The following is a 19,214-nucleotide window of genomic DNA, read 5'->3' as shown; positions in this document are numbered from 1 at the left end:
AATAGGAAGTTGGTCGTTGACCCTCGACGTTGACCGCTAACCGCTGATTACGTAAGTAAACGACTCTTCTTCCCATCCTCCGCCTCCTCCTCTCTCTCTCTCTCTCAACGTTGATCGCTGACCCATTCGCTTACTCGCTTCTTTCTTGGCCAATTAGAGCGGCTTCTTCTCTGCTGTGACCTACAGCAACTCATTAGCAGACAGTGGGAAGGAAGATGGCCGCGGCGGTGCTGATCATGAAATCCAAATATAAGTTTTAAAAGTTCACCGATCCCAATGCGAAAACGATCAAAATATGTAATTAGCGATGCACGTGCGGCCTCTTCAGTTACGAGCCGGTCATTACTTAATCGATCGGGTCTCCGTTACGATCCTCGTGATGGAGCGCTCACAGGTGGAAGCAGGAAGGGATGGTCGTGAATCCGAGCTCACCGTTGGATTTTCTGCTCCACCGCAAGCTCTTCTCGATGGCCTTTTTTGAGGTACATTTCGCTTTCTCCCTCGTCTCTTTCGCTTGCTCTGCTTCGCCCTTCGGACCCTCCGATTCCTTCCCGGTGAGCGAAAAACGCAGCTTTCTTTCTTGCTTGCTTTTTTGGAAAAGGGGATCGGGTTCTCAGTTGTGGCTCATGATCTTGACTCGAGAAGGAAATGGTTTTTGCCCTCTTATGGATGTTCTCGGGGTTTTTCTTTTTCAGTTTTGCGGGTAATTTAGGCAAACGAACGTTGATTTTAATCAATCGAAACTCTTCGCTTCCCACTCGTTTGGCTGGAAATAGTGTTTTCTTTTGCCCCAAGGAGAAATGTAGGGTTTGGGTTCCAGTCTGGGAGCTTTCATGCTTCTCCTGCAATTGGGTTTGCAAGTTTCTAGTGAGCCCAATATCCGAAAGCTCGCATCGCATATACCAAAATCTAGCTATAAGCCTCTAAGAAGGCCTGTGATAAAGTGATGTGGTGGAAGTGATGCGATAAAGAAAGCATGATAGGAACCAACGAGTAGTGGATTGGCATGACCTTCATTTTTTATAACGTGTCTGCGAAGCACTCTTGTCTTCTAACTTACGTCAGATTTTATTCTTCTCTGGAGCTGAAAATATGATTTTGTCATGCTTTGATGAATGTTTTTAGTATGAAATTCCGTCAAAAAAAAAAAAATCATACCATGCTTTTGTTCCTATCATAAATGATGTTCTTTGATGTTTACAATTGTGCGGTTTTTGCCTATAGTTAGACAGGCACAAAAAGCGGGAAAAAAAAAAAAAAAGAAGATGAAGCAAGAAATTCCACTTCTTCTGATCTATAAATATCTCACTTTAACTATCTTCTGATTCTTTTGGACTATTCTTTGACTCTAATTAGGACTTAACAAACCTTCCAAAGTTACTAATTAGAAATAAGAATAAAAATACTTCCCCACCAAGTATGACTCTCCTTAAGCAGGACAGTTAGCTGTGGCTCAATTGGATCTTGATTCAAATCTTGGCTTAGGGATGGTGTCTTTTTGACTTGAGGAATTGATTTTTTTTTTTTTATTACCCTAACAGATCAAGTTGTCGTCATGATGCATTTCCTCGCTGAAGTGATCTGAGCATCAAAACACTTTAGCACATTAGATTATACATACTGCACCAGAGTACTGAGGGTGGCCTGAGGTGAACTCTTGGCTTATATTTCCTTGTCTTTGGGAACGAAGGTATATCTCTTTCATGTACCTTAAACTTGATTCCATCTGCCAATTAACATTTGCTAAACCATTAACAATGGAATATGAATTAAGAAACTATGCCATACTGCGGTCTATACTGCAAGTGAGAAGAATTGCATATACGTTCGATGTAATCATTACCTTCATGAAGAAGAAGCTGAGAGAAAAATTGTTACCTATGTTCATCGAGACATTCTACCCATCATACATTTCATAAGGAAATTTTTCATGCTTTCTAATACTATTTCATGCCATTTAGGGGGAAAAAAAGAACAATTGGGAAAATATATGTTCTGAAAATTATTTGGAACATGTTGCTATTTTTAAGGAACAATATTCTTGCACTCGAGAACTCTTTTGCTTAAAGCAACTGGTGGACTTCAAGAGCTCTATAATTCTCAGAAATTACTTGTAAATTTGATTATCCGATTCTTTTCTAGGGTGGTTGTTATTCTTTTTGTTTTGAAACATATGCAGCATTATTTTTGTTTTTGATACGTGTAGAAATTTTTGACACATGAAGTTATTTGATTAGCTGATTCTTTTCTCAGGTAGTTCCCTGCATACCCGTAGAAGTTTAGACAACTCTTTTTTAAAATAAGCACTTCATTTTTACGTATCTTTTTATGATCATGGAGAGAAACAAATTCTGTAGTTATGATAGTATTACTTATATTTTAAGGCTAAATTTGTTAACATGAGCACGACTTCTTGTGCTACTCTGGTAATGCTACTTTTGCAACTAAATAGCATTCATCGAGACACTTCCCTCTGATTTCACTTATAAGAAAATTGAACTTAGGTATTGAATGGGTACCTATAAATCATTCATTTCAAGTATATTCTTTAGATGAGCTTTTTATTCAATAGTTTGTAATGCGGAACTTGAAATTTAGACACATTCTTTATTTGTCAGAACCAGTTAAGTGTGTTGTTTCACAGCCGATCAACAACATATATATATATTGTTTTAGAATCAGTAGGTAAATACCTTATATGAGATATAAAAAAGGGTCTGTTATGTTAGAAACTTATGTTAAATCAACCATGTCTTTTGACACATAGAGCTGTTATTGGAATATAACACAAAATGGAGGATGTGAAACAAGTAGCCTAAGATGAAACTTGGAATTGGTTTTTATTGACGATTGTTGGGGACATTTATTCTTGAAAATACTAAGACAAACCAGTCAAACAAGCCACTCTGTTTTCTTTTAGACCTTGATTTTACATATAAAAGATAATCCAAAAGTATCGGAACCCTTTTGTTTGTTTTTCTCCTAGTCTTGGTATAGAAGAGATGTATTTAGGAGCCGTATACGGTAAAGCTTGGCCCTTGGTGACATTTTAGAAAAAGATCGAGTGAAGTTTGGCCCTTTTTCAGGAATAAACTGACATAAGCCATCACATCTTGTTTTTTCGTAACCAAATCTGAAGATCTGGTTTTTTGTATTTTGTTATTCACTTCATACTTGATTTGATTATGATGCTCCTTCGACTTTGTAGGATACGTTCACTCAACTGCAATTATCAGACACCGATGTATAGCAGCAGCCACATCGATCGTTATCAATTGTTTTTATTATTACACTATCTCCCTATGATATTTTGCATAATCTAATGCCATGTGTCCTACATCTGTTGAGTCCTAAAAGAAACTAAATTGACTTGACTCTTGAGAGAGATGATCGCAAGGCATTTTGTTTGCAGGATTCATGGCCTAAAAGGGTGGTGCAGAACTGGTCCTCGAGAGGCAAAAAGTAAACCAACGAGTGACTGAATTAAAATCGATTACTAGTGTTGCTTCTAAGTAGACTTGCTTATTCAAACAAATATCAATTACATTCTTTAGACTTAAGGTCGCATTCTCATGCATGGAAGACCAAATTTTATTTCCAGTGATCATGGTCAACACATTTCTTCTATTTGTTTGCCTTGATATCTTAATGATTTTGTGATGCATTCGTCAGATGGCAATCGCATCAGGACTCGGTCATATACAGAGAGGTGCAGTTTAATCTTTGGCAAAGCTTGGTCTGATCCACTTGCAATTAGCTATAGCTCCAGCCTGCTGGAATACGGGGGGAGGTTAGAATTCCTTATTCCCAAGTCTTTCTACAACATAAATGCTTCATGGAAGAAGAAGAAGAAGAAGACCTTGTCAAACAAACTATGACCATTTTTTGGGAGAACGTCTTGTTGGACTCCACAGACCATTTGATGGGAGAAGAAGGAAGCAAGTGTTGGGTGACCAACATAATGGCGAAGGGATCCATGCAGCCTTCTCTGTCGTTTGAGTTTGCTGCGTGACAAGACATCCAACAGGAGAGTTGGTTGAAGGATTCAAACCTAACAACAACAATTGTGTCGAGGTGTTGCAGTTGAGAAGAAGCGGCCACCATTGTTCTTCCGTATCCGTTTCTGTTTCGATTTTCTTGAAGCTACAAGAAGAAGTTTGCGCTTCGCTTGCCGTCGAGTAAAGCGCTGGACTAAAGGAGGAGGAGGAGGAGGAGGAGCACACACCACCGTGCATGAGGTATGCCTGATGCCACATCATATCATGCATGCATTTATCCTGCTGATGCTTTTGGGCTTATTTGTTGTGCAGGGGGAATTAATTATTTGTTCTCCAGTGGGGGGAATTAAATCCCAAGATTCTACACTTGGATGGTGTGCGAGGCAGCGCTACTCTATTCCTTATTCTCAAAAGAAAAATGGGAAATCATATATGAAGTACCTCAAGGCATGACGACTACGACACACCGACCGAGGGAACCAGAAGAGATGACAGTAAGAGTCTCGATCAAAGGCATGATGATGATGATGTCTGCTGCATTCACCCTTCACTGTACTCCCATCCTTCCAACCTCTTCTTGCTCGTTCCACTGGGTAAAAAGCTCGATTCTTGGGCAAGACAAAAAGCCAGCAAGGGCTTTCTCACTTTGGGCAGGGCCATGGAGTCGCCAATCCTGGAGTACAGCTCCGGGCCCGGTGTGTATCGGATCGGGTTGTTACTCCGATGTTGGCTTCATCAGCAAATCACCGCTGCACACGCGCCGGGGTGGGGGCGCACCCCCTCCCCCCGCGTTCTCGGGTGTTTCTCCCAATTAGATGCCTGTCGTCCACCTCAGGACTCTCCCACCTATTAATTAATTCCCCTACCCTCTCTCGACCATCGTCATCTACCCGCCCAAACCTCCAATTTTTTAGACCGTTTCTTCCATTTCAATCTCTCTCTCTCGAGCTCCATGCAACCTGCAACTCCCTCTTAGAGAGAGAGAGAGAGAGAGAGAGAGAGAGAGAGAGAGAGATTTACCACCAATTTACTGGTCCCATAGCGTCCAATTTTGTTTCGAGCGAGAGCGAGAACGAGAGAATGAGGCTCTCGAAGGAGTTCATGGACAGCCCCCTTGGTGATCGCGGGGCGAATGACCTGGAGAGCGTCGTCGTCCAAGGCGACCATATCCAGACGGCCGCCGCCGATTCGGTGGTTCGCCACAAGTCATCCGGGTCGTCGAAGAGCTTCGCGCGGACCCTCCTGTCCCAGCCGTCCAAGATCATGATGAGCTTCAGGGAGTCCGTGAAGAGCCCCAGCTCCAGGATCCAAGCCCTTAGGGAGAGGAGGAACGCCGGGAGGATGAACCGGGTGACGTCCAGAACGCAGATAGGCCTCGCGGGGCTCCGCTTCCTCGATAAGACGTCCGCCGGTAACGACGGGTGGAAGGCCGTCGATAAGCGGTTCGGTCAATTTGCCGTCGAGGGGAGGCTTCCCAAGGAGAACTTCGGCCCCTGCATCGGTGAGTCCCTCCATCTCCTGCTGATAAATATGTAACCTAGGGAGCTTAATCTTGCAAGTCATTTCTCCACCCAATTTACAGATTAGAGTAGAGGAGAATTGAATCTCGATGCGGGCAATTCATAGTCTACCAAAAGAATGTTTCTTGCACATCGTGAAGGAAATCATTTAATGGCAGCTAAATTGTTCCTTCATCATCCTCCTCCTCTGTTCTTGTCGGGTTGGGATCGGATAAAAATCATCGTGTCCAGAAAGCAAATTTATCTGAATAAAATTATACAGGAACAAAACCAATAATTTGCAAGTGTTGATGAGGAGAAAGCAATGAATTGAGAAAACAAATGGAAAAAGACATTCCATCAGCGAAAATCTCTCTCTCTCTCTCTCTCTCTCTCTCTCTCTCTCTTTTGGGGCGCTCATATATTGATCTTTGCAAATAAAGACAGGTCGCAAATCTAAGTTTATTTTTGTCTTTTGGAAAATGAAATTGGATCTAGGGATGAATGTACTTCTTATATCCTTGTTCTGGATTCCCATTTGACAGGCATGGCTGAGTCAAAGGAATTTGCCGGGGAGATATTTGTTGCTTTGGCAAGGAGGAGGAACTTGGAACCAGAAAACGGTATAACCAAATCTGAACTGAAGGAGTTTTGGGAAGAAATGACGGACCAAAATTTTGATTCTCGACTCCAGATTTTTTTCGAAATGTAACCAGTCTCTCGACTCTTATCTGCTTTCCACACCGACCCTCATGAACTTGTTCATAATATGTTGTTTCATGTTATCAAAAATAGGTGTGACAAGAATGGTGATGGAAAGCTCTCAGAAGATGAGGTGAAGGAGGTAACTAGTCTAAATCTTTCAATTAATTCTCAATTATCCTTACATTCTGTCTGGAATGCTCTTATTTTCATAAAATGTGGATAGTGAGTAACCCCGGGATTATCGTACTCGATAGATTATCATTCTGAGTGCCGCAGCAAACAAGCTTGCGAAGTTGAAAGCACATGCGGCCACCTATGCTGCTCTCATAATGGAGGAGCTTGACCCAGACGGTCTGGGTTACATTGAGGTGAATTTTTCAGAGAAATGTGATAAGCTGGACAAATTTCTTGAGTCAAGACTTACAGCTTACGTTCTCTGTTCCAGCTTTGGCAGCTTGAGACATTACTTCAAGGGATGGTTAGCTCAGACGGAGCCGAGTTAACAAAAAGTTCGCAGAGCCTTGCGAGAACAATGATACCGCTGAAATACAGAAACCCAGTCACCAGATTTTTCAGCATGACCACAGATTTTGTTCATGAGAACTGGAAGAGGATATGGTTCATTTCCTTTTGGTTAACAATCAATCTAGTCCTAGCTGGATGGAAATTTCTCCAGTACGAAAGGAGAGCAGCATTCGAAGTGATGGGCTACTGTGTCTGCATGGCCAAGGCTGCAGCTGAGACCCTCAAATTGAACATGGCTCTAATTCTCATCCCTGTTTGTCGCAACACCCTCACGGGGCTCAGATCAACCCGTCTCAGTTCAATAATCCCATTTGATGACAACATCAACTTCCACAAGGTGAGCAAGCTTTTCCGATGGTAAGCATACCATGAAAATTTTCTTTTCTAAGTGCCCGTTTATGTTTTCTTTCACACGTATCAACATTTGCAGACCATCGCGCTGGCAATAACAATCGGAACTTTAGTGCACACAATTGCTCATGTAACATGTGATTTTCCAAGGTTGATAACATGTCCTAGTCCGACATTCATGAGAACACTGGGACCTAATTTCAACTACAAGCAACCCACTTATGCATCTCTAGTGGCAAGTGCCCCCGGGGCCACCGGGATCCTCATGATCATCATCATGGCATTTTCTTTCACACTGGCAACACATTCGTTTAGGAGGAATGTCGTCAAGCTGCCATCGCCCCTCCACCATTTATCTGGTTTCAACGCATTTTGGTATGCCCACCATCTTCTGGCTGTCGTGTACGTCCTTCTGATAGTACACTCATACTTCCTTTTCCTCACCAAGGAATGGTACAAGAAGACAGTAAGTCCTGCTCTTTATTCGACATATAGCAATCTCTAAGTAATGATTTTCATGATATGTTTTGGCACAGCGATAGTTTAACTTTATGTGCACAGACATGGATGTATCTTACGATTCCAATCATCTTTTATACCTGTGAGAGATTAATTCGGAGGGTTCGTGAGAAAAGGTTTCATGTGAGCATCATCAAGGTAAGCTACTCATGAGTATATGCAACTTCGAGATGCGGAATTTTATCCATGCACCAGCCGATCAACAGAAGTGCAAATACAAATGATTTCAGCTTTCCCATGTATCATGCAGGCAGCAATATATCCAGGTAATGTCCTTTCGTTACATATGAAGAAACCAGCAGGTTTCAAATACAAAAGTGGAATGTACCTTTTCGTCAAATGCCCGGATGTGTCACCCTTCGAATGGTAAGTGTCGAGCTTCACATCGTGCATGACCAAGAAATGACTTCCTGTACTCAAGCTTGTATTTTTTGGTGACAGGCATCCGTTCTCAATCACTTCTGCACCAGGAGATGATTATGTGAGTGTTCACATCCGGACGCTAGGGGACTGGACGTCTGAGCTTAGGAATCTGTTTGGAAAGGTTATTTTAAGAATAAAATGGTTTTTGTCACCAAAGAGAACTATGTTAGAATTTCGCCGGAATTATCGAGCAGAAATCTCTTGCTACAGGTCTGCCAGTCTCAGGTCACTTTGAAGAAGGCTAATCTAAAGAGACTTGAAACCACAGTTGTGGCAGATGTTCAATTTGAAGATACAAGGTGATCAAAACTCTGTATTAATCGAATCCTGTTAACAATTAACTCTGCACAAAAGTTTTAAATGCATCAAGATCCACTGAGTGACATAACTATTTTTCAGATTTCCAGAGGTCTTCATCGATGGACCATATGGTGCACCAGCTCAAAATTACAAGAAATACGACATTCTTTTGCTCATCGGGCTAGGAATTGGTGCAACTCCATTTATAAGTATACTGAAGGATCTCCTGAACAATATAAAGACCAATGAGGTAAATTGTATTCAAAATTATTAGCATAATTTCATTTTTAAGGAACCATTGACAGGCTCAAATCTCATGCAGGAAATGCAAAGAATACATAATGCAGATGCATCTGACACAAATGCAGATGCAAGTAACACCAAAGGAAATGGTCCAGGAAGGGCCTACTTCTATTGGGTGACAAGGGAACAAGGATCCTTTGAATGGTTCAAAAGTGTCATGAATGATGTTGCTGAGAGAGACTACAATGTACTTCCTTAAATTTATTGCTTCCTTGAAACTTGACTCGATTTCCATTTTGCATAGTACTATAACTGATCGACAATGATTGGATATGCAGAATGTCATAGAGATGCACAACTACTTGACAAGTGTGTATGAAGAAGGCGATGCAAGGTCAGCCCTTATCGCAATGGTTCAGTCACTTCAACATGCCAAAAACGGTGTTGATATCGTATCTGGAAGTCGGGTAACTGACCTTCATCCTATAGTAAGATATGAGAACATGACTTGCTCTTTTCTAGTTTCTAACTCATGCATGACAGATACGCACACACTTTGCAAGGCCAAACTGGAGGAAAGTGTTTACCGACTTGTCCAACACCCATAAAGCTGCTCGAATTGGTGAACTATTTTCGAACTTTTAGTATCTCTATCTACCTCTTCAATGTCTAGATTCCTTAACTTGTGGAATTGCAGGTGTTTTCTACTGTGGACCTCCCACACTCACAAAATCACTGAAGGATCTTTCACAAGAATTCAGCCATGACACCAGCACTCGATTCCATTTCCACAAGGAGAACTTCTAGAGAAGAGACAAGATAATGTTGGTAGCCAAAACATGGTCGTATAGGAAAAGTTTTCGGGAACCATTAGAAAAGTCTTGTACAGAAATTCCAGTGTTGATAGGATGAAATGTTACAACATACACGAGAGAAAAAGATTTAGAACAGGTGTGAAGTAGCGAGAAATGAATGATTCCTTCATCATTTCTGACTGTCCGGAAACGATTCAAGAACTGAGATATCTATTCCATCAGCAGAATCATGAAGAAAAAAAATCTTTCTTGCCTTGGGCTTTTTTGCTCTGGCATTTGGCTATTTCGCTTCGCCATTTTTCTATATATATTATAAAGCTCGTCGTGCAATTGCTTCCTTATTTAGATCATTTGGTGATGATTTTTTTTGAAATTTTTGGTTAAATTTCAAAAGGCCTGACCGCAATAGATCCAAAACCATACTAATATTCTCCATTTCCTGAGTAGATTTCTTTTTGGCCGATACCATTTCCTGAGCAGGTATTAGAACCGTCCGTAGTTATTGGGCATATTTATAGCCTGCTGTTATGGAAGACTCGAGTCGCAAGCTTGTGTGCAGTGTAAGAACACCTTTATGGTAGTAGTACTATGTTTGTTTGTTTTCATTTTTATTTTTATTTTTTGCTGACAGAAAAGTATTTCCAACGAATTTTTGATCGACCCTATGATATGATTCACTTGTTTCAGATGCTTGGAGCAAACTCCCAGTGTGCTTTTGCATCCTTCTCACACTCTTTACTTGAATGTAAACTCTCAGGCTCACACCTTGACGAGGTGTCCATATCTCGTTGGTGGATCAGAAACGTGAAGTAATTCCTCCGGTTCATGCCACTCGAGATCTTCGAAGCTCACTCTCCATCAATTCGATTCACCATCTTTGCAGTATAAATGCCGATCTATGAACAACACCTCTGGACTTTCGCTCTTCCAGCCACTCGCTACAACAGCATCTAGGAGACGAAGATAGCAATGGACTCCAACAGCAGCAGGTTCTCCGGCCACCTGGGTTGCATGCAACAAGCTCCGTTTCTTGGTAATTGCAATTCTTTTCCATTATGATTTGCAATCGATCGATGAGCCATAACAGATCAGGTCATCAACATGGTTGCAATGGAACAGTAAGAGAGGGAGTGTGAAGAATAATGCTGAGAAGAGCATAACAAAGAAACATAAAACAAATACAAGTTGTGGAGGAGTGTCTGTCAGCTACTCGTGGTATCAGAATGTGGCCGGTCAAAGAATTTTAATGGTCATGAAGGCTCAACAGGTAGCCTTTACTCCATTGCAGTCTAATGGAGTTGCCAAGGCGTTCCTTCTGCACCCTCTTCTCTCTGTTCGACGCTGTAGAAGCACTTTAAAATCCAGTTGATTAACTGAGAGTCAAAGGATGCATGATCTGTGATGTCTACGTGCGACAACGACTCAGAAAAGAAATCTACGATTGCAATCATATATACTCTCTCTCTCTCTCTCTCTCTCTTCTTCCCTCCTGACTTGAGAAAGAATTTGGATCACCTTCTCCTTCATCCCTATCGTGCAAGCGAGTCTCCGAGTCCAGGATGGAACGATTGATTCCTGCACAATTCCTTTTGACTGTCGACAAGTATAAGCTGCAAGTTTTCGTTATGCATCAAACATGAATCTGGTGATTGCCCCCTTCTTTTAAGTCGGCTATTTCATCTTCGCTCTTTGGCACACGCGAACTTCATCTTCTCACAACGAATGAAGAGCGGTCCGAGTGTTGCCATTTCATTATAGAAATCCATGGAGCAAGTTCAAAATTGATCGACGTTTCAAGAGAAAAAAAGCACGATCAAACGACTTGTATATTTCCATGGGAACGACTCCCGGAAGGACGAGAAGCAGGAGGATGGAGACAGGTCACAAGATGACGGTCAAAACGCTGGAATTCCATGGGCTCCACGCGAAGACGCAAGGCTGAAACATGGTCGACAGAAGGGCCAGTGTCCTCCCAAAACACGTACATGATACTGTTTCCTTTTGAACGAGATGGAGAGATCTTACTTGGAATGTCGTACCAAATGATATCAATAACATGCAGCAATGGCAGGCCACAAGAGAGAGAGAGAGAGAGAGAGAGAGGTGGCGTATGAGAAAGGAGAATGAGATGATTGCAGGCATGATGAACGACAGGTCACATCACCACCTTGTATCCTCTACATCCTTCGCTTCTGGTTGCCAACTATACCGTGCTGCATCAAAGCATTTCCGTTTTGATGAGGCATTAGTAGGGTGATCGGGAGGGAATCATAATCACGTCTTGTATGGTTCATCACCCATATCGAAAGAGAGGGAATCATGATCACGTCCTATATGGTTGGTTCATCACCCATATCGAAAGAGAGGGAGATACACAAGTCCTCACTCTCGGCATCACCTTTTCTTTACGTACATTTCCTCTTTTCTGCGCTTCAGATGGCTCTCATTACGATCGAACTGAAAAAGTTGGGGCAATGAAGGAGCATCTTAAGTTCCGCATTCAATACCGCATTAAGATCCACCCTGTGTTGGCAAGACAAGCTGTCGATCAGTAAGTAACACACATCATGTGGTTTCTCTCTCTATGGATTCGACCGGCAACACCCAGAAGAAACTTGGAGAAAAGATGCTGGTTGCAGGCATTCGATCTGATCCCCCCACGATGGATGTAGACTTTACATCCACGTCCATTTATTTATTATTGGTTTTCCTCACCACCAGCTTTTAATTCTCTGTACGACTATCGCCACTTAATTTCTCCACTGTTCCTCGAAACGCCATCCAGTGATTCCTTGTACGTCTTTTGACATCGCGCCCATGATTCCTCAAAACCCCGTGACCTTTTTCTCTTCTTGGACCGGTGGTCGACGATGGCGCTGATAGACGGAGGAAACGCGCGACATACGTTTCTCGGATTTCAATTGTGTCACCCACTGTCTCTTAGGGTTTAATTAGTTCCTTCTTATGCCGACGGAAACACTCGCGAGGTTTTATATATAAATATATATGTATATATATATATATGTATATATATATATATATATATATATATATATATATGTGCATAGAATGCCGTGCCATGATGCCACCGTAACAATGCAAGAGAGAACCGAAGAAAGGAGAGAGAGAGAGAGAACAAGAGAAGATTGGTGGTGAACAAGGAACGAGCAGGTCTCGTGCACCTAAATGAATGCCTCTCTGGGAACAACTGCATGACAGAATTCACCTTTATTTCCCCTTCTCCACCGATACTGTTCCTCTTAATGTCTCCTTCCGTCGTCCCTCATCCCTTTTGTCGCGTGTCACTGCTTCCTTCCTTCCTCTCCTTCAAATGCACCTACTTCTCTGGCTACACCCCCTATGTGTGCATATAAATGACTCATTCCTAGGGTCGGCCCGCGAGACAAAAGAGAGGCGCAGTGTGGCTAGGTGAAGTGCGCGGGGAGGGGGGGGGGGTGGGGGGGAGCCGTAGAGATGTCACAGACTAATTCGACGACGAGGTGGTGCCCGACGCCAGAGCAGCTGATGATACTGGAGGAGATGTATGCGAGCGGCGTCAGGAACCCTAATGCCTCCCAGATACAGCAGATAACCGCTCATCTCTCTTTCTATGGGAAGATAGAGGGCAAGAATGTTTTCTACTGGTTCCAGAACCACAAGGCTAGGGATCGGCAGAAGCTTCGCCACAAGAACCTCCCCCACCCGTCGGAGGAGGCTTCTCCTCCCACTTCCGTTCACCATGAGAACCCATCAAACTTCTTGACTCAGGTCCTCGTTTCTTCTTCGTACGTGTTAGTTCCTCTCATCATTGCCAATCGTGAGCACTGTCATCGCATTGGTACTAATATTTTATGACTCTCTCTCCCTTGTAATTCTTTTTCTAGGGTTTTGCATCATATGCTTGACTATATTCATGCATGATTGCTCCTTCCGTATGCTTCGTATGAACTTGCATGATTCTTACACGTTAAGCTCCCACAACACGTAGAGAGGAAAAAGGAAGAAAGCGCAAGAACTAATGCTTCGCGTCCTTCCTGATGATGCTCTTTGATTATAGGGCTGTTTCCAAGATGCAACGACCCAAGAAATGAATCTGGTGGGGAAACTAGAGAGTGCTGCTGGTGAACGCCAAGAAGCAGCTGTGACAGCATCAAGTTCCATGGAAGGTGATCATCCACAGTGGGCTGACGTCGGTCTCACAGTCTCTTCGTGTTTCAAGCCTCTCAAAACCCTCGATCTCTTCCCCACCAAACACGAGTGCAGCAGCAGCTCTTCCAAGTCCTCCTCGCGTTCCAAGTCCACCCATTAAGTGCAGCAGCTCGCAGTGGTGCATTTGTAGCTTCGTCTTCTTTCTGTGTGCTTCATATATTATGTGACCATGTCTAATTCCCACTTCACCTACTTCTGATGCTGCCATGAATACTGTTGCCTGGTTTGTGTAACTTGAACATCGCACTTCTCTACATGTCTAGCCTTTGTTAGAGTTGTGAATCCTTTCTCGATTGCTTACCTTTTCTAAAATTGATCATCATACAAATAATAATGTTCAAATCATGTATCTCTCTCTCTCTCTCTCCGTATAACATTCGTTGTATACCTTAAGATGATGATCATAGGCAAAAACATCACATAAAATATATTGGTCTTCGAATCGAACAAAGTCATTTAATTTAGAATATTTTAGCTATATATCTTTTTCTTGTTCCTTCGTCTGAAATCACAATTTACGTACGTTCTAGGCATAGTTAGTACACATTTGTTTACACGGTTGACCGACATATACATTATACATATTAAGCACATATTATCATAGAGATAGATAGTCATCCAATATTCTATACATAAATGACCTATTTAGCCATAATTTTACATTTGTTACATAACTCGTGCTTTATACACGATTGACAAAGAATCTATATGTACATTGCGAAATAAGTTGGAAACTTTATACATAGTTGGTGGAGATTTTGCACATAAGTGGCATTAATTCTACAAAAAAAAAAGTTTCATACCAAGTATCTGACATTTTGTACATAATTTGCTATGCTAAAATGCTATACTTATATTAATGGAATCGTATACGTAATTAACATGGATTTTGTACGTAGTTAAGGTGACAATGCATTATTTTTTGCCGCATACGTAGCACTCAGTGTACGAGCCCGCACGTCACAATAACTTTTGCTCCCTGTGGAAGACATACACACACCATCTCACCGTTAAGATGACACGGTTGACCCAAGTCATGTCCATCTCGACCGTTCATCCACGAACTCATCCATTCGTATCGTCGACATGTTCCATTGCGGATACGACCTTGCGACTTCTTATCCAGACTCGGGCGGCCGGCCGGCTAGGGTTTCCTTCTCTGCCTCCCCCCCTCAGTTCTCACAGGTTGCTTGATTCCTTCTTATTTCCCGATCGAAGACTTTTAATTTGTTTCGTTTCCATTCTGCCCCTTGATGGCATGACAAAATTTTCTTTTGCATCTTGTGTTGTTAAAGTTGTATCTTCGCTCTGAGATCTCTCTGTTTCGGTCGTGTTGTTGGGTTTGATTCGAAGTATTCGGGTGTTGAGGCTTCGTCGTGATCTGATTATTACGGTCGATCTGTTGTCTTCTTGTCGTTGTAGAGATAGCCCTTGAGACATGGTAAAGATTGGTTCTTGATTCTTTCGATCTTTGATCATAGTGTTGCGGGATGTGTAGATCCCTAAAAAAGGGTTTTTTTTTTCCTTTTGCTTCTGAAGAACTTGGTGGTACCTTTTCAAGTTTCTAAATATCCTGCAATTGTCACTCAAAACCCTAGCCTTCCTTATTTTTTTTTCCACTTTCTTTGGTGCGAGAGTGTTGATTTGAAGCGTGAACATCATCAGATCTCTATCTTCTTCTGCAGCAAATATATGTTTTGTGCGATAGAATTTAGTAGGCCGTAATATGAGGTTAAAGCTAGTTTGTCAATTGTATGAGAAGTTTCGACAATTTAATATTAATGGCAAGCGCACTGCAGATTTTTAGAGTTCTTAACGTTGCATTATTCTGTCTCATGGCTGAAGCAATATGAATATCCACATCATGATTCTTTCATCAATTTTTATTATTTTCTAGACTTCTAGTATTTGTTCATATTTTGAAGAAAAGAAGAAATAGAACCAATAGCTCAAATTCGTCTTGATTCACCCTAGATTATGACCCTCTTAATAGTTTCTTTATCTTTCTTTGCATGAAAATTAATGTCCTTGCTCTTGATTATATGACTTATCTATATACATGTACAAGTGAGACATGATAAATGTGCATTACAATGGAGAGGAGGTTTATGAAATATTTTTTTCTTTCATGCATTTGTACAATGTAAGTCAAATTACTTCAGATGTACATAAGCTAAGTATAATTTTTTATGTAGCTATTCTGAGGTGCAGACCATCCGAACCCACCAGTTTAACTCCCTTTTATTTTTTGTTGTTCGTAAAAATTTTTGTACGGTTCATGCATTGTGATTAGAGAAAAGATAAAACAATGTACTTTTAGATTGACCTTTAAAATGATATAGTTGAGTCAGCGCCATGAAATTCTTGTGCATGGTTACACCTTCATCTGTCTTGTTTCATATAAGACAAATTAAACAAGTTATTGCTAATTTTGGTTCTCTTTTTTATTTTATTGGTGCCTATTCAATCACCTGATTGTGCAAATGCTGCTGTAGCTTTTCTGGTACTTGCAGAAGACTTACAGCACCAAGAATGCCTCGCTATGACGATCGGTACGGCGGCACACGCCTATATGTTGGTCACCTATCTTCTCGTACTCGTTCACGTGATCTTGAAGACCTTTTCAGCAGATATGGCAGGTACCATAGTCGCTATCACATCTGCTTTGTTCTTTTCGTCAGGATCTGATTCTAGTGATGAGAATAATTCCTGTAGTTTTGTAGGATCAAACTTTTTTTTTTTAAATCTCTGTTGTATGATTTTTGTTGTGTGTAAAATAAGGCAGTTTTACTGGCTTGCGATTTATATAATTCTTTGTGTTTTTATGGTTAGTTTTTTAACGCACTGTGGCATTCATGGTTCGATGCTGTCTTTGTTTCCAAGCTATAATTTACTTGCACTATTTTACTAGATATAGGATGCTGACCATCTGGCTTTATTGTGATGGTAGCTATTCCATATTCTTTCTTCTTTTACATTTGGCTTTTGCAAGAAGTCTCATAGTCGTGGTAAATTGCCAAGGTGTTGGAGGTGCCATACTTTCCAGAGCCAGTATGTTGTTCTGAGTTTTTTGCCGTTTATTCTTATATATAATTATGTTGTGAGAAGGTTAAGTCAAAGTGAGTGTGTTTTAACTTGAATGATCTTGTTGAAGGTTGTTGGGTTTTTGCCCAGCCGGGAGGTCTGTGGTGAGAGGGTGCCCTCAGTGGAATTGGTGGCTAGTCTTGCAAACTTAATGAGAGTTTGGCGATTCTTTTGTAGTCTTATTGCGTGTGACAAAGTGGTGTTTTATTCTTCTGAGGTGCGAATTATCATATGGTCTGCTACTTGAGTTCTGATGGCCTTATTCTTTCTGGCAACCATTTCCGCAGAGTACGAGATGTGGACATGAAACATGACTATGCTTTCGTTGTATGTCAACTTCTACTCTTTATGCAATCTCTATTCTTTCTTTCCTTGTTGTTTTGGGATGCCAGTGAGCAGTCATTATATTTTTGTTTTTGATATCTTTCTTACATCTGGCTTGGTCTCCCTGTTCCATATATTCGGTTTGCCTAACATTTTCAGGAATTTAGCGACCCCCGAGATGCAGATGATGCTAGATACAGCTTGAATGGGCGAGAATTTGATGGAAGCCGTATTATAGTGGAATTTGCAAAGGGGGTATGTGATTTAACTACAAAGTCGACACATTAATTTACTCGTTTATTTCTTGTTCCTTCCTACTTGAACTCTGTATTCCTTTAGGTTCCACGTGGTTCTGGTGGTTCACGTGAGTATCCTGGAAGAGGCCCTCCACCTGGTTCTGGCAGGTGCTTTAACTGTGGCATAGATGGCCATTGGGCTCGAGACTGCAAAGCTGGTGATTGGAAGAACAAGTGTTATCGCTGTGGAGAAAGAGGCCATATAGAAAGAAACTGCCATAACAGTCCTAAAAATCTCAAGTAGGATTTCCTTCGATTTTTTCCGTTTTGGTAATTATTTCTTGGGCAATGGCTTCTCCAGCATTCTGGGTATAGCTCATTTGGAGATCATACTGGTGTTTTATGCAGGCCTGGGAGAAGTTATTCACGATCTCCATCCCCTCGCCGTGGTAGGAGCCGAAGCTACAGCAGAAGCCGTAGTTATAGGTAAGCAAACATATTAACATCCGTTTAGATTTTTTTAAAATTTTAGTTTGTTGCATCTATAACTCTACATACATGTATGTAGAAATGCATTTTCAGAGAGCTAAATTGGTATGTAATTGTGTGATGCGACTCTGTGGGTAAATGATGGTATATTATGGCCTTGGTGTAAACGAAATGTTTTCATTTACTGGAGAGGTCTTCTGAAGGCAACGCAACTATCTTTTACAGTTTTTTTTTTTGGCTTGATACTTGTTTTGCTTTTTGGTTGTTTTACTGTTAATATTTCCGTAACCGTTGACAACTCGTACAGAAATCATCACATTGCCATCCCACCATACACACACGAGTTGGATGTAGCTGTTTTTTGGTTTCTGTTTAATCTTATTTTTGGTTCACTAATTTGTACATTATCGAGGTATAGAATTATTGTTAGCGACTTGAGTGGTGTCAACCATGCAATATTTGACCATATAGTACCTAGGAAAAAATGTGTTGTGAAGGACAAGGGTCTTTTTAACTTCAGTAATCATGCAGTTGTAAAGGTGTCTATAACCTTAATGTTTTCCTCACCAGCCGATCAAGGTCTCCTGCTCCAAGAAGAGATGGACGAAACAGAGAACGCGGGGACAGAAGGTCCAGAAGCCCTGGATACGACAGGAGCCCGAGGTCAAGGAGCCCACCTCCATCCAAGGGGAGGAAGCACAGCCTTTCACCTGACGGTAGCAAGAGCCCGCGTGGGTCTCGGAGCCCCTCGCCTGAGGAGCGTAGGGATGTTGAGCACAATGGATCAGACTACAACAGGAGCCCTGTGAGGGAGAACAGCAGGAGCACAATGAGCCAGGATCGTGAAAACTCGCCAGTGGGTGATAGATATCGGAGTCCTGAGCCAAATGGGAGGAGCCCTAGTCCCAAGGACGACGGAGATGATGATCACCATGCTTCTCCCAGTGGTAGGGAGTCGCAAGACTGATCACAGCATTTAGTAGCGCAGCAGAACTGTGCTAGTAATTATTTCCATAACCAAGAAAAGATTTGGTGGACCGTTGTCAATGTAGGGGACAATTTTTGTTGACTTCTGAACGTTAAATTTTGTGGTCTGTCTCTACCAATTTGCTGTGTGTTTCTTGTGACCGTGTGAATGTGTAGTTTAACTCGATCTCGTCTACTTATCATCTGTTCAAGAGAGGAATGGCGGAAAAGATGTTGGAATCTGGAAAAGGTTAGTCACGAGGCATATTTCGCTGTGTCCTCTTCAGGCTTGTTAATTTCAGACTCTATCATGATCATATTCTTTTGTGATGGAATGCCAAAGTATTGTCGTCGTCCTCACTCCACCCTAACAGAGAGCACCATGCATAATCCAAGGATAAAATAAATTGTTGTTATTCTACTTATTGTGCAAATTGGAAAGATTGCAGGGTCTTTCATATATATATATAGGATTAGAGCAGTGCGTGCGACAGGAGGAGGTTGGGCCAATATGGCCCAAACTAAGCC

General features: G+C 41.6%; 3 protein-coding genes across 5 annotated transcripts; all 3 read left to right on the top strand.

Annotated features, from left to right (window-relative positions):
* The first annotated feature begins 4,577 nt into the window (after nt 1-4,577).
* LOC135613187 (putative respiratory burst oxidase homolog protein H) lies at nt 4,578-9,719 on the top strand. Its single transcript, XM_065110266.1, has 15 exons — nt 4,578-5,499; nt 6,043-6,205; nt 6,293-6,341; nt 6,457-6,570; nt 6,648-7,064; nt 7,158-7,544; nt 7,640-7,735; nt 7,848-7,963; nt 8,039-8,141; nt 8,231-8,319; nt 8,420-8,570; nt 8,643-8,810; nt 8,902-9,030; nt 9,107-9,185; nt 9,261-9,719. Exons 1-15 carry the CDS (start codon nt 4,722-4,724, stop codon nt 9,368-9,370), a joined length of 2,949 nt encoding a protein of 982 aa, XP_064966338.1. The 5' UTR covers nt 4,578-4,721; the 3' UTR covers nt 9,371-9,719.
* Nucleotides 9,720-12,852: 3,133 nt separating this feature from the next.
* Nucleotides 12,853-13,687, top strand: LOC103986459 (WUSCHEL-related homeobox 3-like). Its single transcript, XM_009404480.3, has 2 exons — nt 12,853-13,146; nt 13,436-13,687. The coding sequence occupies exons 1-2, from the start codon at nt 12,853-12,855 to the stop codon at nt 13,685-13,687; spliced, it is 546 nt and encodes a 181-aa protein (XP_009402755.2).
* A 1,015-nt stretch (nt 13,688-14,702) lies between these two features.
* On the top strand, nt 14,703-18,826 carry LOC135581144 (serine/arginine-rich splicing factor RS2Z32-like). Of its 3 annotated transcripts, none has more exons than XM_065110265.1 (7): nt 14,703-14,772; nt 16,083-16,226; nt 16,959-16,998; nt 17,155-17,250; nt 17,335-17,531; nt 17,640-17,717; nt 18,291-18,826. In XM_065110265.1, exons 2-7 carry the CDS (start codon nt 16,120-16,122, stop codon nt 18,685-18,687), a joined length of 915 nt encoding a protein of 304 aa, XP_064966337.1. In that variant the 5' UTR covers nt 14,703-14,772; nt 16,083-16,119; the 3' UTR covers nt 18,688-18,826. The 3 variants fall into 3 exon arrangements, with proteins under 3 accessions (XP_064966337.1, XP_064966336.1, XP_064966335.1); XM_065110264.1 differs by lacking the exons at nt 14,703-14,772; nt 16,083-16,226 and adding exons at nt 16,259-16,638; nt 16,742-16,888; XM_065110263.1 differs by lacking the exons at nt 14,703-14,772; nt 16,083-16,226 and adding an exon at nt 16,259-16,638 and having other exon boundaries at nt 16,742-16,998.
* The last annotated feature ends 388 nt before the right edge of the window (nt 18,827-19,214 follow it).

Source organism: Musa acuminata, chromosome BXJ2-5 (assembly GCF_036884655.1).
Source record: "Musa acuminata AAA Group cultivar baxijiao chromosome BXJ2-5, Cavendish_Baxijiao_AAA, whole genome shotgun sequence".
Taxonomy (NCBI): domain Eukaryota; kingdom Viridiplantae; phylum Streptophyta; class Magnoliopsida; order Zingiberales; family Musaceae; genus Musa; species Musa acuminata.
The sequence above is the reverse complement of the archived record's forward strand: the minus strand, read 5'-3'. Positions and strand labels throughout refer to the sequence as shown.